General features: G+C 34.8%; 2 protein-coding genes and 1 pseudogene across 2 annotated transcripts; 2 read left to right on the forward strand and 1 right to left on the reverse strand.

The window, feature by feature from the left end:
- The first annotated feature begins 721 nt into the window (after positions 1–721).
- On the forward strand, positions 722–20543 carry LOC120174267. The gene is made up of 8 exons (XM_039181171.1): positions 722–732; positions 16828–17019; positions 17124–17207; positions 17332–17405; positions 17500–17533; positions 17647–17706; positions 18379–18480; positions 20502–20543. Exons 3-8 carry the CDS (start codon positions 17190–17192, stop codon positions 20541–20543), a joined length of 330 nt encoding a protein of 109 aa, XP_039037102.1. The 5' UTR covers positions 722–732; positions 16828–17019; positions 17124–17189.
- On the forward strand, positions 11909–14166 carry LOC120174306 (F-box protein At5g07670-like). The gene is made up of 2 exons (XM_039181206.1): positions 11909–13146; positions 13713–14166. Exons 1-2 carry the CDS (start codon positions 11981–11983, stop codon positions 13978–13980), a joined length of 1434 nt encoding a protein of 477 aa, XP_039037137.1. The 5' UTR covers positions 11909–11980; the 3' UTR covers positions 13981–14166.
- On the reverse strand, positions 14944–16757 carry LOC120174266 (annotated as a pseudogene).
- Positions 20544–27073: the final 6530 nt, after the last annotated feature.

A 27073-nucleotide genomic window follows, 5' to 3' on the forward strand; every position in this document is an offset into this window, starting at 1 on the left:
ATGGCGGCTTCATGAATTTATCTGTGTTGTGTAAGATTAATTATGTAACGCGGATGTTCGGCGTTTACTCCGGCTGACAGATAAGTAGATTTAATGAACTGGACAATCTTGACCGTTAATATGTAGGTAGGGTTTCCCCTTGGACACCTAAAGTTTAATTGGCCAGTCCTGGAACAACTTGGCCCCTATTTTGGAAATATTATCTTCTTCTTTGGTTTTCTATTATTCCTTTCGTTTTTGTTGATCCTTGCTACTTTTTATACCTTTTTATTTCAATTTCCAATGTATTGACATACGTGTAAAACCATTTGTCTTTTGGGAATGCTGACGTGTCATATAGACTGTCAATGTTTACTTTTATTCGGGTTAGAAGGTAAAACTAAAATATTGTTTTTTTTTAAAAAAAAGTTCTAAATTCTATAGAAGTTATGAAGTTGTTCAATTTTTATTTATGATTGTCTTAATTAACAGAGAACCGTTAATTTCTACTGATGTGGACGCTAACTATTTCTACCTAAAATAACTTTGTTGATGTGTCGACAGGGTGACATGACAATAACAAAAGAAAAAGTGAACAATTATAAAGATCAACCTAAAACTAATCCCCTTCATCGTGATAACCCCCTTCATCGAGGAAGTTAAGGGATTTTGAATGTTTTTCCCTTCGTTTTTATTTTGTTTTTGAATTCGAAAATGTTGAGTTAATCGATTGATGTAATTGACCAAGAGGGGGTGAATTGTCAATTAAAATTTTGGTTGAAGCTTTTGCAGAAAATTGAAAAGATTTACACAACGATTTAGAGTGGTTCGACTTTCTCAACCAAAGTCTACGTCCACTACCTTAGCTATCCACACTAAAGATTTTCCAACAAATTCACTAATTTGTTCTTTCTTTTGAGGCCAAAGAGATAATCTTACAACACCCTCAAGAATATACCCAAATTCTTGAGAACACTCTTTCTAAAAAAAAGATTACAAATTTGCAAACTTACAAGGAAATCCTCACAAGGTAGATTGTTTGCACAATTCTAGAACAGAGAAAAGAACACTAAAAAATGAATACAATTGAGTACAAGTAGTGTTCTTGAAAGCAAAATGAATATTGAATGAAAATTAGGCTTGAAATGCTCAAACTTGAGGTTTGATGCTTTCTCTTTGATTCTCTCTTGATTCTTGTTTTTTGTGTTTTCTTGTTATTGATCAATGGCTTCTAAGCTTGTTTAAATACACCTTCAAATGATTCTGAACGTTGGAGATGATTAGTGGAGTCAATAGAGCCGTTTAAGTGTGAAAACAATTAATAAAATCAATTGGGAGCGTCAGTGCATCGATGCATACCCAATGTGCATCGGTGCATCAAGTGTAAAATTCAAATATTTTGACTGTTGGGACCCTTAGTGCATCGGTGCACTAAAAGTGCATCGATGCATGAAATGCATTCGATGTTTCAAAATAGCTAGAGTGCATCGATGCATCAAATGCATTCGATGTTTTCATAAAAATCTGAGTGCATCGATGCATAGTATGTGCATCGATGCATGAAATGCATTCGATGTTCAATTTATTCCATGGTGCATCGATGCATGGATTGGTGCATCGGTGCATCACTTTGAAAAATTGATTTTAGGCTTGATTTTGGTTCAAAATACTTTGTGAAAATTGTTTCAAAAATATATTAAGTATAAAACACAATTTTACACATTTAGTAAGGTTTGAAATTGATCTTGAAGACTTGAAGTAATAATTTGATATTCGAGTAATTAAATCGAATATACTTTAGAAAATCATTTATAAAATCTTAAAATTCATTTATACTTAGTTTGTTATATCGAAACATCAAAATGTTTTCAACAATCTCCCCTTTTTTGATATAACAAAACATGTGTGTAATTTTAAGATTTTCTTTGAAAATAAATTTTAAAAAATTAAGTTTGAAATTACTCCCCCTTACTTTAACACTTCTCCCCTTTAAAACATTTTAACACTTTAACATTTCTCCCCCTTTTTGTTAAATCAAAAAGACTTAAAAATTGATTTAAACAAGGTTTTGAAAAACATAGCCAATTGATATATATATATATATATAGCTTAAGCTGCTAAGATCAAAGATCAAAAGAGAGATTATCCATTAGTTTCATAATCAAATGTGAAATGACATAATTGGTCATAATAAACTAATATGATGCAAAAATTAAGAAACATTAAGCTCAAAATAATAAAGTTAAAATCAAACCAAATATATGTAAATATTAAGTTCAAAAATCCATAAAACAACAAATAAATTCAAAACATCCAACAACCATCAAATTTAAACATCCAGAAACATCAAAATCAATCCAAGTTTGAAAATCTAAGAAAACATAACAAAGAAACAAATTCACTCCATCAAAGGATCGGGAGGAGGAGGATAATGAGCTCGAACTTCAAGAGTGAGAGCGTCCATACGTTCACGCATCTCCCGCTGAAACTCAGTAATCTGAGACTCCATGGAGGTAAACCTCAGATCAAACGACTCCAAGAAAGATCAAAAATAGGATGGCGTTTGATCTTCTTGTCGTGCTGGTTTCGATGCAGGCTCATCGTCTGGTACATGATCGTCGATATCTTGCATAAGTTGTTGAAACTCGGGATCATCATCAACAGCCGGTGCCGGAGAAGGAGGAGCACGAGAAGTGCTAGGAGCAGCTCGTGAAGAACTAGCTCCCGGGGTTTGCTTACCGGGTCGAAAAACCCAAAGACCGGTTTCCTCGTCTTGTTTCCAATCAGCTTTCTTCAATGAGGTGAGATTGATTTGATTTTGGAGATGGATAGGATTTTCGAGAGAGATGTTTAGACCGAGTTTGATAAAAAGGTTACTAAGAAGACATCCATAAATCAATGTTCGACATGTTTTGAAGGAACAATGTTTATGATGTCTACTAGTTGACTAAATATAATGCGGGGGAGATTTATTTTGATCTTATTCTTAATACAGTTCATCAACCATAAATCCCTAGTACGAAGAGTGGAGTACCTACCTCCGGATGGTCTAAACCACCAAGAGATCATCAAATGGAGAAAACGATCGTGATGAGATCGTAAAGTACTAACACTAGAGTTTGGAACATAGGGATATTCCACATTTTCATTCTCATTATATAACCCATCATCATCTAACCCAAATCGGAAAGCTATAGTCTCGGGGTCAATATTAATATATTGGCCTAAAAGATATTATCTAATGGCTATAGCCCCACATTGAGTTTGGTTTTGAATGCATACCGCATTGGAGTAGAAGATGCAGACTAATTGTTGATGGACGATAGGTTTGAGATGAAACAATTTATCAAACTTCCAAGTTTTAAGAATCGGAAGGTATTCGAAGTCAATATCAATCATGGCTTGAAGAGAAGGAATACGCTCTTCCCGGATTCTATAGGATTGGAAAGAATTTTTGTACCTAGAGTACAATTCGTCTCTACGAAATTCAGGCATATCAAAACAGGATCCTATTAGACTATTAGGTGGAGGAGGAACGGGATTTGGAGGTTGGTTTGAACGAGAACGACTCAATGACGTTCTAGGGCGTTTGGGATTAGACATGGTTTAGGAATCGGAAAAAGGAATATAACCTACAAATTGAAACACATGTATGCAATTTAATCAATCCCAAAACTCAATTGAGTCCTCAATAATTCAAGGTTCTCTAAATCAAATCCTAATGGGCAAGGTTTTGAAAACTATTTGAACATAATTTTTGAAAAATCATAATATGTATATGAAAACAACATAATTAAATCAAAAACATCAAATTTAAAAATTAAATTCAGATTTTCGAATAATTTTTGTCTTCTTCGAAAATTCAAAAATTTATTGAAAATTTGTGAGTTTTTGATGAAATTAATTGTAAAATCTAGTTTGTAATCATCAAACAATCAATGCCCGATATAATGTTCATCCTAGAACTAATTAAAACTAGTCCTAAGATTAAGATTCAATAAAATAGGGGTTTTTAGAAAAATACCTTGAAATTTTCGGATTTTGTGAGAATGAGAAGTTATGTTGCACGATTTGATGATAAAAGCAGGATAAGGAGTTGAAAAGCTCGAAGATGTCGATAAAAAAACCAAGGATTTGGAGCAATTTTGATAGTAAGGAGAGAGAGAGGAGCGGCAGCCAAGAAAGAGTTTTAAGAGTGTTTTGAGAAAAAGAGGAAGAAATAGGGTTTTTATCCAAAAACCCGATGGATGCATCTATGCATGGCCTTGTACATCGATGCACATTCAAGGCGTGCATCGGTGCACCTTCATGGTGTATCAATGCACATTCAAAGGGATGCATCGATGCATGAAGCACAAAAATGACAAAAATCCATTTTAAACACTCAAAAATGCTAAATTAATTAGCTCTAGTGGTATTGGCAACTCATATATTGAAAATCAATCATGTTCAATCAATCAAATTAATCCTTAAACAACATTTGAACATAAAATTAATTTTCACCAAAGAACATAAACTCCCCCTAACTAATAGTAATAAATGCAATAAAAAATTACTATTATAAGCATTTTTCATTTATTCTTAAAAATGTTAAAATTATTTTAAACACTAAGTGATGATAGGTCATTTAAACCTAATTCTTTCCTAAGTGTCCAAAATCTTTCTTTGTCTAAAGGTTTTGTAAAGATATCCGCTAATTGGTGCAAAGTATCAACAAATTCTAGAACTACATCTTCCTTAGCGACATGGTCTCTAATGAAGTGATGTCTAATTTCAATATGCTAAGTTCTAGAGTGTTGGATGAGATTTTTAGTGAGACAAATAACACTAGTATTGTCACACTTGATAGGAATGGTACCTATTTCAATTCTATAATCAAAAAGTTATTGTTTCATCCATAAAACTTGTGCACAACAACTACCAGCTGAAATGTATTCCGCTTCAGTGGTAGATAATGCAACACAATTTTGTTTATTTGAAACCCAAGAAATCAGCATATTTTCAAGGAATTGGCAAGTACCAGAGGTGTTTTTCCTATCTAATTTGCATCCTCAATAATCCGCATCAGAGAAGGCATGCAAGCTAAAGCTAGAGTCTCTAGGATACCAAAGTCCTAAACTAGAAGTGTCCTTAAGGTATCTAAAGATCCTCTTAACAACTAGTAAATGTGATTCCTGAGGGCATGATTGAAATCTAGCACATAAGCAAATACTAAACATAATGTTCGGTCTATTTGCAGTTAGATAAAGCAAAGAACCAATCATTGACCTATATAATTTAACATCCACACATTTACCTCCTTCATCTATGTCAAGCTTTGTTGATGAGCTCATTGGAGTTTCATGCGGTTTCCCATTTTCCAGTCCGAATTTCTTGAGCATGTCTTTGACGTACTTAGCTTGATTGATGAAGATGCCATCTTTTCTTTGCTTGATTTGGAGTCCCAAGAAAAATGAGAGCTCCCCAATCATGCTCATCTCGAATTCACTTTGCATTAGCATTGGAAATTATTGGCAAAGAACATCATTAGTAGAACCAAATATTATATCATCAACATAAATTTGAACTCCTAATAAATCTTTACCTTTATTCTTTAAAAACAATGTAGTGTCAACCTTCACTTTTGAAAAACCTTTTTCAATTAAAAAGTTTGACAATCTTTCATACCAAGCTCTAGGAGCTTGTTTTAAACCATAAAGCGCTTTTGTCAATTTAAGAACATGATTTGGAAATTTTAAATCTTCAAAACATAGAGGTTGTTCCACATACACTTCTTCCTTTATAAAACCATTTAAAAATACACTTTTAACATCCATTTGGTATAATTTAAATTCATGAAAACATGCAAAGGCTAATAACATTCTAATTACTTCCATCCTAGCTACGGGAACATATATTTCATCATAGTCTATGCCCTCTTCTTGAGTATACCCTTGAGCAACAAGTCTAGCCTTGTTTCTCACTATATTACCATTTTCATCAAGCTTATTCCTAAATACCCATCTAGTACCTACAATAGATTTATTACTAGGCCTTTCAACTAATGTATATACTTTACTTCTCTCAAATTGATTTATCTCTTCTTGCATAGCCATAATCCAATGTTCATCATTTAATGCTTCTTTAATATTCTTAGGCTCTATGTATGAGATAAATGCAACATAATTACAAATATTTCTAAGAGAAGATCGAGTTGTTACCCCTTTGGATGGATCACCTATAATCTCACCATCGTTGACATAGTTGTATTCCCTTGGGAAAGATACTTCCCTTTCTTCAATGGTTAGATTCTCGAGAGGATCTTGAGTTTCCTCATCTTTCATTTCTTCCTTTGATGATGGTTCTCCAACGTCATGTCCAACGTCATTTGTATTTATAACACCTACATCATCATTCAAGCAAGAATCCTTCCTCGGAAGGAGATTATCATAAAAAACAACATGTATAGACTCTTCTACAACCAAAGTTCTTTTATTAAATACTCGATAAGCTTTAGAATTTAAGGAATATCCCAGAAAAATTCCTTTATCACTTTTAGCATCAAATTTGCCAAGATTGTCTTTACCGTTGTTTAAAACAAAACATTTACATCCAAAAGGATGAAAATAGCTAATGCTAGGCTTTTTATTTTTAAAAAGTTCATATGGAGTTTTCTTTAAAATAGGCCTAATCATTACTAGATTAATAACATAACAAGCGGTATTTGTGGCCTCCGCCTAAAAATATTTTGGCAAATTGTTTTCACAAAGCATGGTTCTAGTAATTTCTTCTAAAGTTCGATTTTTCCTCTCAACAACTCTATTTTGTTGAGAGGTTCTATGTGCTGAAAAATTATGGCTAATGCCATTTGAATTACAAAATTCAGTAAATCCAAGATTTTCAAATCCAGTTCCATGATCACTCCTAACACTAGTTATAGAGTAACCTTTTTTGTTTTGGATTACTTTTGAAAACGTGATGAATTTTTCTAATGCTTCATCTTTAGTACTTAAGAATAGAACCCAAGTATATCTAGAATAGTCATCTACCAAGACAAATGCATATTGTTTTCCACCCAAGCTAGTAGTTCTAGATGGCCCAAAAAGATCTAAGTGGATTAATTGTAATACTCTACTAGTTGATACATCGTTAATGAATTTAAAAGAAACTCGATTTTGTTTTCCTTTAGCACAAGCATCACAGATTTTATCATTATCAAATTTTAGTTTAGGCAACCCTCGAACTAAATCACCTTGAATTAGCCGTTGCAAAACGCTCATACTAACATGTTCTAGTCTCCTATGCCATAACCAACTATCATGCTCATCCTTAGCAACTAGGCATAAATTAGTCATATCAATAGAGTCTAAATGCACCATGTAAATATTTTATATTCTATGACCAACAAGCATAATCCGATTAGATGTAATGTCAATGACTTTACAACCATTAGTTTCAAACATGACATTGAATCCCTTATCACATAATTGACTAAACCCATTCACATAAAAAAACATTTTTAATTTGTATGGAAGATGTATTACCTATTGTACCTATACCTTCAATGTGACCTTTTGAATTATCACCAAAAGTCAATTCTCCTCCATTTTTGGCGTTAAGCTCTATGAACCGGCTTTTGTCCCCGGTCATGTGTCTTGAGCATCCACTATCAAGGTACCATGAGTTTGAATTTGTTTCCCGTGCCTTGTAGCAATGCTCCTTTTCCTACAAACATAGATTAATTTCTAATTTTTGGTACCCAAATTCTTTTGGGTCCATATTCATTAGTTTCCAAAATCCTAGTCCCCTTAGGTATCCATTTGTGTAGGATATTCTTATCTTTAGTAGTAATGAGTCTTTTAGGAAACCATATACTTCTGATGATTTTTCCATCAGAGGTTCTTTGGGGACCTCTATGATTATAGTTTTTAAAACTTTTTCTAAAAAAGTTGAATTTTGAATTTTCTCCATTTTCAAAACGTTTTGTTCCAACTTTATCAAAAGAAGCTTTAAGATCATCAATTTTCTTTTGATGATCATCATTGACCTTTGAAAGTAATTTTGAAAATCCGAATTTTTCTTTTCAAACTCTTCTAGTTTGATTTGCAAATCTTTGATTTTACTTTCAAAATCATTGTTGGTCTTGGATATGAGCTTATTTTCATTTTTCAATTTTGAGACATCATTTTTATATTTTAAAAACAATTTCTCATAATATGAAGCCAACCCATTATATTCCTCTAATAACTCATCATAAGATAAATCATCTAATTCAGATGAGTTAGAGTTTACCTTAGAATCTTCCCCGAATGCCATCAAGCACAAGTTTGATACTTCTTGTTCCTCTTTATCGGAACCTTCTTCATCGCTCCATGTAGCCACATGAGCCTTGTGCTTATTCTTTGATTGACCATTTCTCTTCAATTGTGGGAAATCATATTTGACATGCCCCGGCTTTTTTGCATTCATAGTAAATGATAGGGTCCTTCTCTTTTGGTTCATTTTTGAGGCATTCATTTCGTTTGAATTTTCTTTATCCGTAAGGTCTCATCATTTTTCTGAACCATTTGGCAAACAATACCATTTCCTCGTCATCGTCATCTTCATCCGAATCACTCTCATCTTTTGTGGATTTGAGAGCAACTCCAATGTTTTTCTTCTTCTCCTTCTCCTTTGGTGTCTCATCAATCTTATCGAGGTCCACATCATCTTCAAGCATCATTTTATGAGTGAGGAGGGAACCAATTAGCTCTTCAAGAGTTAAGGGTTTTAGGTTTTTAGCATCGATGATTGTCGTCTTCTTGGATTGCCACGATTTTAGAAGTGAGTAAACTAACTTCCTCACAAGCTTTTCATTTGGAATGATTTCTCCATATGATTTGAGACCATTGACAATCGTTGAGAATTTATCCGTCATAGCTTTGATATCTTCATTTGATTTCATCCTGAAATTTTTATAGCTATGTGTTAGAAGACTAATTTTAGATTTTTTTACCTCGTCGGTGCCTTCATGAGTGACTTGTAGTTTATCCCATATTTATTTGGCAGTTGTAAAAGATGAAACTCTTCCATATTCATCTGGTCCAAGAGCACAAAATATGATATGGATGGCTTTGGAGTTGAGCTGGAACATTCTTGTCTCTCATTCACTCCACAATCTTGGATGGGTGAGAGGCTTGATATATCCGTATTCTATAGTATTCCATGCTCCCATGTCACTTGCTTGAATGAAATACATCATCCTATTCTTCAAATAAGCATAGTTAGCTCTATCGAAGAAAGGAGGCTTGTTGACGGGCATCGGATCGAAACCGGAGTTGATATTTGAAGTAGAGGCCATTGATGACTTGATAATCGATGTAACTATTCCCGAATCGACTCAAGAGGCGATTAAACCTTCAAATGAGTAAGGCTCTAATACCAATTGTTGAGTTAATCGATCGATGGAATTGGAAAATATGGGGTGAATTGGTAATTAAAATTTTGGTGGAAGTTTTTGCAGAAAATTGAAAAGATTTGCACAGCGATTTAGAGTGGTTCGACTTTCTCAACCAAAGTCTACGTCCACTACCTTAGCTATCCACACTAAGGATTTTCTAATAAATTCACTAATTTGTTCTTTCTTTTGAGGCCAAAGAGATAACCTTACAACACCCTTAAGAATATACCCCAATTCTTGATAACACTCTTTCTCTAAAAAAAGATTAATGTAGAAATCAGAGTAATTCTCTAAAATTTCTTATTCTTTTCAATAGGACAGATTACATATTTATATACAAATAATCTCTATAAAGTATGAAACTCTAAGAAAGGAAAAATACTAATCCTAGGAGATATGATCCCTTAAAATAAGAGATATAAATATTTACAGAATCCCTTAATTAAAGGATATTTATATAATCATATATTTCTATAATTCCTACACTCCCCCTCAAGCTGGAGAATATACATTGTATAATCCCAGCTTTAATAGGAATTTATTGAAAACATGCTTTGACAAAACCTTCGTAAGAATGTCTGCAACTTGTTCTTCTGAAGAAATGTATGAAAGTGTGGTAGTCTTTTTGTTAACTTGATCAGCAATAAAATGCCTATCAATCTCAACATGCTTTGTCCGATCATGTTGAACTAGGTTCTTGGCAATTTGAATAGCAGATTGATTATCACACAAAACTTCAAAGTGATCCTTTTGATTAGTGACAAGTTCTTTCAGTAGTTTAAGTAGCCAAATTCCTTTGCATATTCCCAATGCTAGTGCTCTGAATTCAACTTTAGCACTACTTCTTGAAACGACAGATTGTTTCTTACTTCTCCAAGTTGTAAGGTTTCTACAAACAAAGGTGTAATAGCCACTGGTGGATCTCCTTTCAGTAAGGTCTCCGGCCCAACTAGAATCTGTAAAGATCTTAACAGTTCTGTCTTGTGTCTTCTTAAACATTAAACCGTGTCCTGGAGTTTTCTTCAAGTACTTGAGAATTCTATTTGCTGCTCCCATATGCTCTTCAGTAGGATTAGTCATGTGTTGACTTATCACATTTACAGGAAATGCTATATCTGGCCTTGTCAAGGATAAATCAATTAGTTTCCCAACTAATCTTTGAAATTTCTCTTTGTCTACTAATGACCCATCTTCTTTGTTAAATTTCAAGCTTGCCTCCATTGGTGTATCATTCGGCTTACAACCAAGAAAACCAGTTTCTTTGAGTAAATCAAGTACATATTTTCTTTGGTTGATCACAAGTCCTTCTTTTGACCTTGTCACCACCATTCCTAGGAAATACCTTAGCTTTCCCAAGTCCTTGGTTTCGAATTCCTTATTTAACAACTTCTTCAAATTGTAAATCTCTTCTTCATCATCTCCGGTAAGAATTATGTCATCCACGTACACAATAAGGATAGCTTTCTTATTTGTAGAAGTTACCTTGATGAAAAGAGTGTGATCGGCGAGGGATTGCTTGTAGCCGTTTTTTAGGATAACTTTAGTGAACCTCTCGAACCAAGCTCTGGGTGATTGTTTTAACCCGTATAGAGACTTGTTGAGCTTGCACACCTTGTTACTTCCTTCAACAGACTTTAAGCCAGATGGCAACTTCATATAGATTTCTTCTTCTAGCTTGCCATTAAGAAAAACGTTTTTTACATCAAGCTGGTGTAATTTCCAATCGCAATTTACAGCCAAACTTAGGAGTACTCGAACAGTATTCAGCTTCGCCACAGGTGCAAAAGTTTATGTGAAATCTATCCCATATGTTTGTGTAAAGCCTCTGGCCACTAGTCTCGTTTTGTATCGTTGGATGCTACCATTTGAGTTATACTTTATAGTAAAAATCCATTTACAGCCAACAACCTTTTTTCCTTGAGGAATGTCCGTAACAGATCTAACTGTTGTGAGCAATTACCATTAGAATATAAAAGAGACACGAAAAGGAAACATTTGCCTATTAAACATAGCTGCCTGTTTCATTTAGATAATTTTTATTTTCTGAACATTTTAATATTTATTTATTTAGATAATTTTTAAAATAAAAAATCTAAAGATTAAAACCCCTATATAATTAAGATATATACATTATTTTTAGAAAAAAATACATTTACAAAACTTCTTACAAGCATATCATTAAATGTATTTGTATAATATAATCTATTTGGTGTATTTTCATAAAGCGTAAAGTAGTACCAAAAAAGCTTATAGCAGAGAAGATAACAATTTTTCTAAATCATAAATAAAAACAAAAAGAGAAGAAGGAAGTTTAAGATTCAAAAAACTCCCGACCCCACCGCTTCAAGAAATCCGTTGGGCAGGCAGTGCAGTCTTGGCTTTTGACTCTTCAGGCTGAAGTGGAACGCAGATCGTCTCTCTCTATCCTCAAACCACCCCAAAAATATATAAAATCTCAAATCATTTCACGGGATTTCAAAACCTACCCCTTTTTTGCAGGAAATGATGGGGATGGTATTTCGGTGAAGTAGGCAAAACGAGTTAGATTTAGTGGCAAAGAAGAAGAAGGCATTGACTGAAACGATGTCGGCTTTGAAGGAGAATGTGGATTCGCCGTTGAAGAAGAAGAAGCCGAGATGGTCAGACGTTTGGCTCAGAAACACCAAGCCTTTGAAGCATGTGGTCTTCACTATGCCCCTTCAGTCTTTATCTTCAAAAGACCCCAAATCGCAAGCCCTAATCCCCAATTTCGCCAACATTGACCGAACCCTGCTCTTGTCCGACGAGCTCCTCTTGGATATCCTCTCAAGGCTTCCCCGTCCGCAACGGAATCCTAACTCCCTCGTCTGCAAGCGGTGGCTCAATCTCCAAGGCCGCCTTGTACGGTCCTTGAAGATCCTGGATTGGGATTTTCTCGAATCAGGTCGGTTGTTCACGAGGTTCCCCAACTTAACCCACGTGGATTTGCTCAACGGCTGTTTCTTTTCGCCGCGAGATTCTGGGATTCTGTTAACTCATAGGCTGGTTTCGATGAGAATGAGTTCTGGCTTTTGTCCGAATTGCAAGTTCTTGCAAGAGAATATGTTGCCTGTCGAAGTTGTTGACAAAGGGCTGCAAGCACTTGCCAGTGGCTGTCCAAATCTTCGAAGACTCATGGTTATAAATGCCAGTGAGTTTGGTTTGTTAACAGTGGCCGAAGAGTGTTTGACTTTGCAAGAACTGGAGTTACACAAGTGTAACGACAATGTCTTACGCGGGATTGCGGCCTGTGCGAATTTGCAGATCTTGAAACTCGTTGCAAACGTTGATGGACTCTATACCTCGATTGTTACCGACATTGGATTAACTATCTTAGCTCAAGGATGCAAAAGGTTGGTTAAGCTTGAGCTTAATGGATGTGAAGGGAGTTTTGATGGGATTAAAGCAATCGGGCAATGCTGTTTAATGCTTGAAGAATTGACCATTTGTGATCATAAAATGGATGATGGATGGTTGGCTGGGTTGTCTTATTGTGAGAACTTGAAGACTTTGAAGTTGTTGTCTTGTAAGAGGATTGATTGGAGTCCAGGTCGGGACGAGTATTTGGGGTTTTGCCGGGCCCTTGAGCGGTTGCATTTGCAGAAGTGTCAATTGCGGAGTAAAAAGAGTGTGGGAGCACTGTTTAGAGTATGTGAAACAGTGAGAGAGATTGTTATTCAGGACTGCTGGGGATTGGATAATGATATGTTCAGGTTTGCAAGTGTTTGCAGGTATCGGATTGCATTTACTTTGTTCTTTACGACTTCCTTTGCATATTTTTTGTCTCATTTTGTGTATTCATGGAATATAGAGTTGGTCAGGGAATCATTTAGTTTCGATATTTCACTTCTGGAATTCTTTTGTGCCCATTGACATGGCCCGAAAGACGGAAAGGAAAAGGGTTGTTTCGTGTGGCAACGATGAACCATTTGTTGATTGTTCGAGTAATATGTTGCCTATAATGCACGGGTTATCGATTAAATACGGGTCATTGGGCTGGACTGGATAAATGCAATCATATGTTTTGCAAATGCTTCTTTTACCATTCGGGTAAATACCCTGTTTTTTGCTTACAATTTACAGGGTAACTGGTTATTGAAATGTATGAGAAGGCTTGTTTAGATTCATAGCTGAAATACGTGATTATAGTTCTTGTTAGGTAGCTATATGATGAGCATCGATCAATTTACCATCACATTGATGGTAAAGTTGGTTCTTTGTCAGAGGAGATTAAAGTTGACATATCTGAAATGCGTTTGATCGAGTGTTCTACAGTAGTTGGTTTATTTTGTCACAGGAGAGTAAAATTGTTATCTTTAGAAGGATGCTCGTTGTTGACGACTGAAGGTCTGGAAGCAGTGATTCTCTCCTGGCATGACCTCGAGAGTCTTACAGTGGTATCATGCGAGAACGTAAAGGAAAGTGACATAACTCCCGCACTTGCAACCTTGTTTGCTATTCTTAAAGAGTTGAGGTGGAGACCGGATGCGAAATCACTGCTCGTATCGAGCCTTGTAGGAACCGGCATGGGAAAGAGAGGTGGTAGGTTCTTCAAGAGGACATGAGGTGCAGAATTTCACTGCTGAATGCTCTGATGTTCCTTTAGTTCTAACTTATTTTGTAATATAAATAGTTTCTCTGAGACCAATAAGCAAGTATAAACTAGCTAAGCAGACAAACAGAGGGTCTCCTCGTCTGAGTGTCAAATGTTGAGGTACTCTTTCTTACGGAAAACACCTAATTTATCTGCATTCTCGAATTTTAATCTGTACTTTGTAAAGAGCAGTGAATTTTTATTTTTATCTTTCCTTTATTTTTACCTTTAATCCTTCCTATTTTATGTTACCCTACAGTTTGTAGGGTAGAACCGATAAAGTAAAAAATCGGGTCGAATGGAAATGTTTAGATGAATGGTTTATGATAAAAATTATTTGGGTAAATTGTGTTAATAATCTCTTTTGTTTTCAGTCTGACCGATTATGGTCATCAGTTTTTTTTTAATTAAGTGCGTTGGGTCTTTTACCTTATTGGTCCATTCGGTAGGTTCTTCGACCGATAATTTCTGTTAACTCATCTATGGAAATTTGAGTTGACAATTAAAATAAAATTAAAAAAAACCACATTGCTTTCTTCTTCTTCCCCTTCTTAAACCCATAACAATAAAAAAAATATAACAAAAACAACACCGTCTAGTTTTCTTTAATCGGGTGGACCAATAGTTTACCAACCGTCACCTCAACTTCCTATTCCTCCACTCTTTTTTCTCTGCTCTTCACGTCCCATGCAATCCTAACTTTTATCCATTCAAACTCAAAAGCTCTTTCCGCCATTGTTAAAGACCTCAGCATCAAACTGTTAGGAATAAAGAGTAGACGTTAACAGTGAATTTTGGGTTGTTAGTTGTTGCCTATTCCATATCATCATCAATCTCAACACGATATGTCATCAAACTGTTAATGAACAGAAACTGGAAACTTTATTATCTATACATTTTGATCCTTGGTCCTTTCTCACAACAGCGCTTAATTTCCTTGGGATTAGTCTAACCTTCTCAACAGGTACTTGACTTGGACTTCCTTTGTCAATGGCATGATCCACTCGCTGGATTAGTTGGCCACCAAGCTTGGGTTTATTTTGTAAGTTGGGCAGTCATCGTCTTTGCAGATTTCAACCGGTACTTTCTGTCCGTAAGTTCTGATTTTCATTTCCGCTCGTATCTTGACCGATTCTTCGACCTTGGGGTATGTCAGCAAATTCATCAGCCCATCTCTATCCTGTTCTTGATGGCAGCTTGATAAGTTTCTGGAGAATCCTGGAATTTGCATTCTGCTACAAATGTCCCGTAATGAATCCTCTTCGAAAGAGCCTGCAAACACATGGTGTCACAAATTGCAGTAGATCCACAGTTTCCGTCATCTTTGGGGTTCATATTGATCCACAGTTCCTGCAAACAATGGGTCTGATAATTCATCCTGGAAGAATGGATGCTCGTCCGGGGCTATTGTATCTGCCAACCTGGGCATGAAGCTTTTCGGTTTCGAGTCATGGAAACCTTCCATGGAGAAGGAATCAGGGTCATATGTAGTCCCATTTTGACAGTATTCTCTCCAGAAGGCTAAAGATTATGCTGTCCTCTTGTCGGATTAACGAGTACCTTACGGCCTCCAGTGTCAAGTTCTCGCTCACATCCACCCTTTGCGTTGTTACCATTCCAATAGATTTGGAGGAAGCATGAACATATTGGATTGCTTTCTTCGACGATCTTGCAGGGAATTGGAGCTTGAAGATTGGACTCCGGTTTTTGAAGTTGAAGCAACACTGGGTCTTGAAAACTTGGTTGCTCCATTAACAGCAAATGAAGGTGGAGAAGAAGCACACAGCCAGGGATTCAAATAACGGTATTGCGGCCACTATATCACGGTCGTGTCAGCATGCGTAACTGCTACCACGGAAAAGAGATAACTTAAGAAACCAAGTACTGTTATTTAAAAAACCAGTACCAAAATCGATCAAACCGAAAACAAAACGGACTATTGGCATAATTTATCCAAATTATTTTACTTCAAATAGTAAAAATAATTTAAAAGCATACATTATTAATTATTTTTATTTACTGATGAAATTATTTTTTTAATAATATTTATGAGAAAATCTTGAATTTTTACCAAATATGTCGTAAAATCATAAAATATAAGTCTAAAAAAATAAAAATTCAAAATTAATATGAAAAATTCGAGAATCGAATTAAAGTATTCTAATATGATAAATAAAGAAACGATTGTATGAAAATTTCTAGTCCCTATTCTATTAACACCGGAGGTTTCGTCGCTTCAATTATTTGCTATAATTTATAACGTAATTATTAAAAATTGATAAACATTGGCAATTGTTATTATCAGAATAGTGACGTGGATTTTTCATTTTATCAATTAATATTAATAATATTGTTATAAATTAACCGTTAATACAAGGATCTATAATAACATTATAAAAGTATACTCCATAAATTAATTTGGGGTGATTAAAGCTTAAATTTAAACAGGATAAGAGGACTAAAACTATAATTAAACCTTATTCATCGTAGGGATTAAATCCACCACTGGTACTTAGTTATTGTGAAGAAATATTATGTTTGTTAAAGAAGAAACAAAATAATAATAATAATTTCTACATTAATTTAAATAGAAACAGTTGATATTTGTTAATTAACGAATTTGGACTTTTTGGCAGTTTTGACTTTAATTTAAAAAGAAAAATAATAAAGAGAAAAAAAAAAACCAAGAAGGGACAAAGAATCAGAGAAGCTGAGTGATGAGATGGCAAAGGCGCGGAAGATACCCATGAAAGAGACAGTAGCAGAATTTTAACGCGAGGGAAAGGGCATTCGAAGCTCTGAAGCCTTGAAACCCAAGGGAAAAAGAGAAAAAAAATGAGAGAATGTGAGAAGGCGATGAACAACAACAACAAGGGCAAGGAAATTGCAGTGCGAACAAGAGTTGAGATCAATCAAAGTGACGCAGGTATACGAGGACAAGATTACGAGATCTAACCCAGCCGGAAAATTCAGTCCTCGTAACGTTTCATCTAAATATGATTTCGTCAAGGTTCTCTCTCCCTCTCTTCTCGGAATTCCATTTAAACTAATCGTTTTTTATTTATATCCACCGATTTTAATATGTTTTTTTTTTTTCATTTCCTGGCGTTGTAGGTGAAGGTCTGGTTGGGTGAAAATGCCGATCATTATTATGTTTTATCCAGGTTTCTGCTTAGCAGAATGTTAACGGTCACGAAGGTACACATTCCATTTTTCGGATTTGTTTTTTAGATATACTTTTTTTCTTAGTATATGCTAACTTGAATTGCTTAGTGTTTTCTCTATATTATATATATTTAAAGCTATGGCATTTCTGTTTCAGATTCCGAATCATGTCGCTGTTAAAATCGCTCTTGAGCTCAAGAAGCTGCTTATAGACAACAACCTTTTAGATATGTATGATTCCCTTCTCTTTCTATTTTAGTTTTAGTTTCATGATTTTTATCTAGTATTTTTTTATTAATGTTCTGTTCATTGAATTTTCCCGCAGCTCGCAATACGATTTAGAGGCTAATCTTTTTAAGGTATTCTTCATAAAATTTGTGAATTTTCCCTTCGATGAAAAGTAGAGGGTATTCAGACTTTTGGAGATCAAATGTACTTTTGTGGAAAGTTTCTAATCGAATTCTGTGTGCAGCTAATGCAGCTGGCGAGGTTATGGGTTAGCCTATGTAAACCGGTACAAGATGATGACCAGGTCAGTTCAGTTGGCTTTTCAAGTTCTCTATATGGTGCCAAACATTATTATAAGGCTGACTCTAGAATCATTTTTCTAAAATTTTGAACTTATTTATCACATGTTTAGTATCATCTAACCTTAGCCTCCTCTAGAAGGTGAGATAATTGTGGTTGCTTGTTCTGTATAACAACAGTTTTTCTCCTTTGAGAGTAAATATCTATTTTATTATGCTAGAGAGCACTGGTTTGTAGGAGTAGGTTCAATCTATGTTTTCACCCTAATATAATGAACATAAAGACACAAGTAATATTGGAATAGTTTCAATTTTGATTGTGCATGCAACATTTTCATCGATTCATAAGTTGCTACTGACTTGAAGACACTAGTAATATTGGAATCAGGGTTTCAAATCACGGTCGCGGTCACGTTTTTTGTTATTTCGGATTTACCGTGATTGCGGCCGTCGCGGGTAACTCGGACAGCGGCGAAACCGCTATATCGCGGACGAAATCGTGGTCGCGGACCTTTTTTGAAACCCTGATTGGAATAGTTTCAATTTTGATTGTGCATGCAACATTTTCATTGATTCATAAGTTGCTACTGACTTTATGTAGGAGGGCAAAACAAAATAAGGAACTTCTGAGTGTCAGCATTTCACTAGTAACTGTTTTTCTTGTTTCTAACTTTCAGATTTCACCATCAGAGAGTTCCTTTGGTAATTCTTGTTTGTGGAACTGCCTGTGTTGGGAAGTCTACAATAGCTACACTACTTGCGCAAAGGCTAAACTTGCTGTTGAAAACATTTTGATGTTTCGATATAACAAATTAAGTATAAATGAATTTTAAGATTTTACAAATGATTTTCTAAAGTATATTCGATTTAATTACTCGAATATCAAATTATTACTCAAGTCTTCAAGATCAATTTTCAAATCTTACTAAATTTGTAAATTGTGTTTTATACTTAATATATTTTTGAAACAATTTTCACAAAGTATTTTGAACCAAAATCAAACCTAAAATCAATTTTTCAAAGTGATGCATCGATGCACCACAGAATAAATTGAACATCGAATGTTCATGCATCGATGCACATGCATCGATGCACATACTATGCATCGATGCACTCAGAGTTTTATGAAAACATCGAATGCATTTGATGCATCGATGCACCAGCCATGCATCAATGCACTCAGGCTATTTTGAAACATCGAATGCATTTTATGCATCGATGCACTCTTAGTGCACCGATGTACTAAGGGTCCAACGGTCAAAATATTTGAATTTTACACTTGATGCACTGATGCACCTTGGGTATGCATCGATGCACTGACGCTCCCAACTGATTTAATTAATTGTTTTCACACTTAAACAACTCTATTGACTCCACTAATCATCCCCAACGATCAGAATCATTTGAAGGAGTATTTAAACAAACTTAGAAATCATTGATGAAAAACAAGAAAACACAAGAAACAAGAATCAAGAGAGAATCAAAGAGAAAACATCAAACCTCAAGTTTGAGCATTTCAAGCCTATTTTTCATTCAATATTTATTTTGCTTTCAAGAACACTACTTGTACTCAATTGTATTCTTTTTAGTGTTTTTCTTTGTTCTAGAATTGCAAACAATCTACCTTGTGAGTATTTCCTTGTAAGTTTGCAAATTTGTAATATTCTCTTTGAGAAAGAGTGTTCTCAAGAATTGGGGCATATTCTTGAGGGAGTTGTAAGGTTATTTCTTTGGGCTCAAAAGAAGGAACAAATGAGTGAATTTGTTGGAAAATCCTTAGTGTGGATAGTTTAGTGGACGTAGACTTTGGTTGAGAAAGTTGAACCACTCTAAATCGCTGTGCAAATCTTTTCAATTTTCTGCAAAAGCTTTTACCAAAATTTTAATTGCCAATTCACCTCCTCTTGACCAATTCCATCGATCGATTAACTCGCGAGAGATCTGAAGACTTTGGTTCTTCATATCTTCTGAATTGTCTTGATTCTCTTTCCCCATAGTCTTCAGTTTCTTTCCTCACGATGTATTTCAAATGGCTTGGAAGAGCTCTCTATTTACAGTGCTTGATGATGTGACATAAGATAATTCTAAAAGAACTTAACCTTGTTAACTTTACCTTAAATTAGTTCAGTTTTTTTAGAGATAAAAGATTATGGCGCATGATCCTTGAAATTTGATTGGCCAAAGCATGGCTTTGTTTTGAAGTCATTTTAATTTAATTTAGAGATAAATTGGATGGCTCATAGATGAGTTTTGATTGTTTGAATGTCACAGACCGAAACGAGAGAAAATAGAAATTGGGGAAGAAAAGAAGAGATGGGATAGAAGGGAGAATATGATTCAATATTTTCATAAATCATCACCATTACAGAGTACTTTATTATACTCAACTCCATAACGTTCATATGGTATATTAACCAGTCAAAAACAAGAAAATAAAATGGAATAATAAACTAGGACGTTTCTTCCGGGTAAGGTGCTATGCAAAACCATCCAATTCCTTAGCCATCTTTGTCACCGTTCCCCTCAGCAGCATCCAGAACCTCTGAAATGTTTTCATCATCTTCCTGGGGCATTTTAGTTGGATTGTATGGTATTGGACTTATGTCCAGCATTGGGCTTGTTGTAGCTCATGGGTTGTCTACGTTTTTACCTTGATTTCCAAAGGACTGATAAATCTTCAACTAATTTAATTAGCAACTCATAACAGAATTTAATTGGAAATAAAATTAAAAGAAAAATTGGAAGAACATGTACCACATTGTATTTGGTTGAAAATGTTCTTCTACGCTATGTCTATTAGGAAGCAGATTGTCCTACTCTTAACAGATTGTATGGTGCTTAATACGCACATATATATTATTTTAATGCTTGCTTCTCTTATTTTTTTCAGTGCACCATTAGCATCTACTCCTGTATGGGCACGGTATGGGCACGGAATTTTAGTTTCTCCGAGTTAATTACTGAATTTTGCCGTGAATGCAGGATAGTTCGCAAAGGTAGTTTCTGAAATTTCCATTTAGTTATTATGATTTCCCCCCTCTTTCTATTAGTGTAAAAACGGGAGATTGCCTGGAGACATGTCATAAATTTTCCTTCTTTCTAGATTTGTTATTGTATTCTAAGGTATGTTCATCACTAACTTGTGTTTGGTTCCGAGGGTTGAATGGAGATCTAAAAAAGGCAATGAAAGATGGAAAGCCAATTATAATCGAGGTATTGTTGACACTATATTGCTGATTCTTTCTTTTTGTGACATCCTTGTTAGAGAGCACATTCAGTGGTGATACCACTTCACCGTTATGAGCTCAAGAATTAATATGTGATATATGCATGCCTATACGGTGAACGTTTTTGAGTGTTTGTGGTTCATATTAATTATTTCTTTCCCTTTTTTAATTTATTAAACTACTGTGGTTCTATGTCAGAAACAAAATCAAACAGTTTAAAGTGGTTGTATAACGTTGCTGGGAAATAGATTTTTTGGTGTTGTCTGTTTGTGTAGCATTCGTTAAGAGTGGTGTGGACATGAATTCTGAGTTTGCACATTAAAATAAGCATGGGCACTAGCAGATTACGGGCTTCTTTTCCATGAATGAGTATATTTTACTCATGAACACATTCAGTACTTGTTTTTTCTGTTGTATTTTCAGCTAATTTTTTAATCAAATCTGAGCTTCAACCCTAATAATTCTGTTTACTTTTTATTATTATTGTGGTCCGTGAATTCTTGAATGTAACAATTAAAATAAAAAGATCTAGTGATAATGGTTTCTTGTGGAGTACTGTATGTCTTTGAACGTACATGCATGCATTTATTTGTGGAATGTGCGGACTGCCTTCAGATCTGTTCATTGTTTCACTGCAAACCTTGAAGAAAGTTCTAATCTGCTTTAGTTCATTATATGGCATTTTCCCTCACTGGTCATTGAATGAAATTGGAAAGCATTGGCATGTTCTGCAGTTTGATGTGTCACTGAGTTAGCGAGTTCCTTCTTTCTTATGACAATAACAGAGAATACACTTGGATCCTAGCATTTATTTAATCAGTGATGAGCTAAAAACACCAACCTCTGTGCATGGACCAGCCCCGCTGTCCATGGCATCAGACGATAAATCTGCAGTGCAAATGGAAAATAATTTAACTACTACTTCTCAAAGCAACACAGAAAATGGCCATGACCATCTTGTGCATGTGGCTGAAGACGTGTCAGTTGACAAGGTGAACAAAGTCTCAGAATCTTTAAAGTCGATCACTCTAGCAACTGCTTCTGGTGGTAAAGGTGGATTTCTACTGTAAATTCTTTGTATTTGGTATGGCATTGCATGACATTTTAAGCATATTGTATGTGTCAGTTTTAGAGGCTATGTGAAGGTGCAATTTGACTATTTATTGACAGTGGTTGTCTTTGTGCAGGTGAAACTGTTAAGGTACCAGAAGGAAATGGAAATACTGCTAGCAAAGAAAAATCTGGCCCTAAACCAATAGTAATACCATAGTTCTGAAGATGTCTGAATTTGATCACAAGGTATGGTTACTTCTCATTTTACTTTTCCTATATTCAGCTTTAACTAGTAAAGCACAAAAGCTTATAGATGCGCATGTGTTAAATTTCTTTTAGTAAATAATGTGGCTCAAATGGCTAAACTGAGAAAATGGAGGAGATATCAATTAATATTCACATGAAGCAAAAATCCAACGCCAGTTATGGTTCTGATTCACTTTCTAAATCTCTCTCTTCTGATATAACCTGTACTATTAGAAACTTTATTTGTACAGAGAGGAAAACACCTTGTTAAGGATTTTGAATTCTCAAGAGTATAGATGGTTCATTTAGTGAATTGTGGAGATTAATTGGAAGATTCCATTTTGTGGATAAGCTATTCCAAATGAAAATTTATAAACAGATGGGTCTGTTTGACTGCTATTCTTGATAGTATGAAGGTGTCATTTGTTAAAAGATTTAATCAGGTTCTTGTATGGTTATTCAAGATATTATGAAGGTGTTTTTCTTTAACTGGGACTGTATTTCTCCTGCTTCCTCGTATGATCTCTTTTCTCAATCTTGCATGATTTCCTAAATTCAAATCAACATCTATATGCAGACATCACTAGAGGAGAGAATCGCTACTCATACATTAGGTGGTAAATGTCCAGTCCAGGTATTAAGAACAATTATTGTTTCTTGTTCCATCACTAACTGCATTGCTTTTTTAAGGTCAAATAATTATTGTCTTGGCAGAAAGATAACTCCATTTGACAAAAAGCTTTGTGGGGCATTGCTTGCTATCATGGAGAATCTTTAATTAGACATCTAGGTTGATTTGTTGTTTTCTTTCTCCTGGAATATTAATAGTCGTTCTCTAACAAAGGGCTAGTCTTAAGTACGGTTTGTACTTATACAGTTTGATTCAAGGAATAACCCTCGACTTGTGTGGAAAATGGATGTTGGAAATTTGGTTGGAAACAATCAAATTCATGCACTTCCTTCCCTTGAATTTGCTGTTAATACTAATAGTTTCAGAGTATAATCTTTGTGTAGATTTGTTGAAGCTTTACTTTTTGCTTGCCTAGAATATTGTGACATCCCAAGAACATATGTAAGTTGTCTTGTACAGTTGCTGGGAGTTTTTTACTCCTTTTATTTCACTCCGAGTGCAATCACTTGAATTTTTATACTTCGTGAAACTTGTTCATAACTCTCATAAGCTAGAGAAATGTGATTTGGTCTATGTTCTTTTAACTCTTCATTTTTTGAAGTACACTGCTTGAAACCTATGATCGAAAGATTTCGTGAAGATGACCCTCCAAAGACACAGAAAACCTTAGAGAATATTTAAATGTCCATTTAGAAAAAAATAATTGTATAACATAAATTTTGAAACTTTTGTCAAGTTGGGACCATTTGAAAAGGCATTCTAAGGCGTGAAATGACACCTTCTAACCATGTCCATATCTGCAAAACTTCTGCTTCATTTTTTGTGGTCAAAAGTGGGCGTGTTGATAACTTGATATCTTGAATTTTCCTTTTGATTACTGTCGATTCCTTTTCTTCTACATTGCTGTTTGTCATTGTTTATTTCTTTGATCAACTATTTACTTGATCAAGTTTTTTGTTTTAACCTCATTTGTTATTTTTTCCCCTTTTACAGGATACAGAGAGTCTAATAACGAACTTCAAGACTATCCAAAACTATCTTTGCTCTTTCAAGTCACAGGTATGCCATTTCAGATCTGTTTATTGGTTGTTAATTGTTATAATGAAACATTTGTTCCCATCCTCTTGTTTTGTTGACTTTGTTCAATTATTTTTATACTAAAACTTAATACGTAGCAAATCTATTGCAATATAATCATATGGAAGTATCTTAGATTTGATGTTGTAAATTGTGAATAAAAATAAAATAGAGAAAAGAATGACTATTGAAGGAGGAGAAAATAAAAGGAGAAAAATAGGAGAAATAGGTTGCTCTTAGTTTCAGAAAATAAAGGTCATTTTCGTTTTTATTTTCTTAAAACTTGTGGTAGTGTATCCTGACTCAATTTTTTGTCTCACAAAATGGCAATTGATCATTGTGTTTTGTTCTTTCATGAAGCATTAGATTGGAGACAATATACAATGCTGTTTGATTATCAGATATCAACTTCATGAGACTAATAGTTTCATATATATAATTCCTTAAGCAATTGTCTCAGCCAGATAAGTTCACAAGTAATCGGGCCATAACTCAATATTTTGTTTCTGCACTTGACATTGCTACAACATCTTACTTTTTACTCTTCCAAGATATTAGATTTCTCCCAAAGATAACATAATATCCTGAAGTAGACTATCTATTTAAGGGAGATCCTGCCCAATTAGCATCTGGGCAACCAACAATTTGTTTATCTCCTTTATCTTTGTAAAAGCAGAAAAGGAGAGAATAATGATTCTTGTGTATTTTATTCATCAATTGTATGGGTATATAATCAAGTATAAAGCTCCTATAATAGGTAACGTAATATCCTACATTAATTACAATATTTCATTCCTAAGATTTAGCCTGCAAATCTGTAGCATTCCTTCTCAAGTTGGAGCATACATATTAATCATGTGAACTTGTTAGAAAATCAATTTGGACCCTGTTAAGAATCTTTGTTAAAATATATCCTAGTCCAATTTTCACATAGTTGGCAGTAATCAAATCTTGTTGGATCTTTTCGCAAACAATCAACCTCTAAGTTTTTTACCATTCATGAAAGATAGGATTAAACGCAATATTGGGTGCAGCTTGATTATCACACTATGGCTTTTACAGGTACTGAAACCTTAATTCCTACTTCATTGAGCTTATATACCCATATGATTTCACAGACAAACTTGGTCAGAGGTTTGTATTCAGTTTCTGTACTTGATCGTGGGATCACATTTTGATTCTTACTCTTCCATGAAATCAAGTTTCCCCTAATAAAAGCATAATATCTTGAATTATATTTCTCACCTTTTTTGCATCATGCTCAATCCAAATTTGAAAAACATTCGGTTCTAGTATGATCATGATTGTTATATAGAATTTCGTGTCTAGAATTCTACTGTTTTTCAATGATCAACAGTTGGTGATGAAAACGTATATTGGCTCAGCACATGCACTTGATAAGCAATATCAAGACATGTCACAGTAAAATAAGTCACCTTTCCTATATCAAGACATCTCTCAGGATCTGCAAATATTTCACCTTTTTTGGCTAATTGTAAATTGAAAACCATTAACTTACTACATGTTCATTGTATGCTTATTCTTCATGTTTCTTGGATTGCCCCATCCTTTTAGGTATTTTAAATTTTCGGTATGGTATTTTAAATTTTCTATTCCCACTTGTTTTAATTTAGGAGGTGTAGTTGACTCAGCTCTCTAAATAACGTTGGAGTTATTTGAACTTTAATTGTTGAACTTTCTGGATTTTTTCATTTCCTACGTCTTTGTCTTTTGGAACAGGGTTTAACGGTTGTAAATGTATCAGCGACAACATTTTCTCAGACATTAGATTGGCTACACGGATATCTTCTTCAGGTATACTTGTTATCTAACTTATAGTAAAAGCCAGAATTGCTGTGTCATCTAACAGCTCCTGGAAAACATGTATGATTTTCCAAGTTGCAGCCAGACATCATTGGACTACTAGTACTTAATTATGTCATTTAGCTCAATATTTAAAGGACTTTTTCAGTTGGGAACAGTGCTGTCATGGTGTTTGCCTAGGCACTACGCCTTAGTGCCGTAGAATAAAAGCACCTCAAACATTTTCAGATGAGGCATATATTTGATAAGTCGCAACCTGGTGCACCTAGGCACACTTTTGGATGAGGCATATTTGTTATCTGTCACTTTTTCTCCTGAAGGCATGAGCCACTAGGATTTCAAGGGGTATATGCATAATCATTTAAACAGAGCAGGCTAGAATGTAGTGTTATTAGCTGACCCTTTTATCAGTGTCGGGGGAGGAAATGCCAAGCCTAAAATGATTTGGAATTTCATGCACCGCTTAGATATGGAAGATACATCTTAAAGTGTGTCAAGATATAACTATCTTGTTAACCGGAATGTTTTTAATCAAACTGCGGTTTGTTTATCAGCTGTAGCTGTACAGCTGATTTTTATATGCGTGTTTGTGCGCGCGCGTATATTATATGTCACGGTCTAGGCCCAAATACGCATGTTGTATTCTGGTTGAGCTATTTTATATGATCATAAGCTGCAGCTTCTCTGTTTTTCTTTGGTTAATGATCTTTCCAGAGCTGGGATGAAGGAATGAAATATTATGGATGCGATTAAGCAAGCTGCTTTAACTTTTTGAGCTCCAATGTCAGAAGTGGTATCGAGGCAAAGCCTAGTGCAAATACTTGAGTGGAATCTTGGAAAATGGATCATCACACAGCAAATTCACTGCAGACCAAACCAAACCCTCAATCATTCTCCTGTTCTGGTAAAGCCTTTATTGCACTTAACACAACAATGTTTTTCTTTTTCTTTATGGATCAACTCAAAACTGAACTAGTCTGCCCAGATGATTGTCATCCTAATATATAAAGAATAAATATTTCTCGTGATTGTATAATTTGCTTAAATCGCGCCTTCATTTCTTCTTTTGGGTTTTAGACCATCGGCGGAAGGATGAATCAACCTTCCATGTTTCATCCATCCCTTCTGAACCACCCTTAAGATAACGGTGACCCACAGTACTTCCCTTGGCATGTTTTGGTCCTCAATTTAAGCATTTCTGAAGGCTCTTAACCGTAGTGGTGAATAAAACTCCAACTCGGAAATTTTAATTTTTTTTATTCTATTCAACTTGACTTAACAAAATTAAAATAGAGTTTGAGTTATAAAATAGGG

This window comes from Hibiscus syriacus, unplaced genomic scaffold (genome assembly GCF_006381635.1).
Source record: "Hibiscus syriacus cultivar Baekdansim isolate YM2019G1 unplaced genomic scaffold, ASM638163v2 tig00112044_pilon, whole genome shotgun sequence".
NCBI lineage: Eukaryota > Viridiplantae > Streptophyta > Magnoliopsida > Malvales > Malvaceae > Hibiscus > Hibiscus syriacus.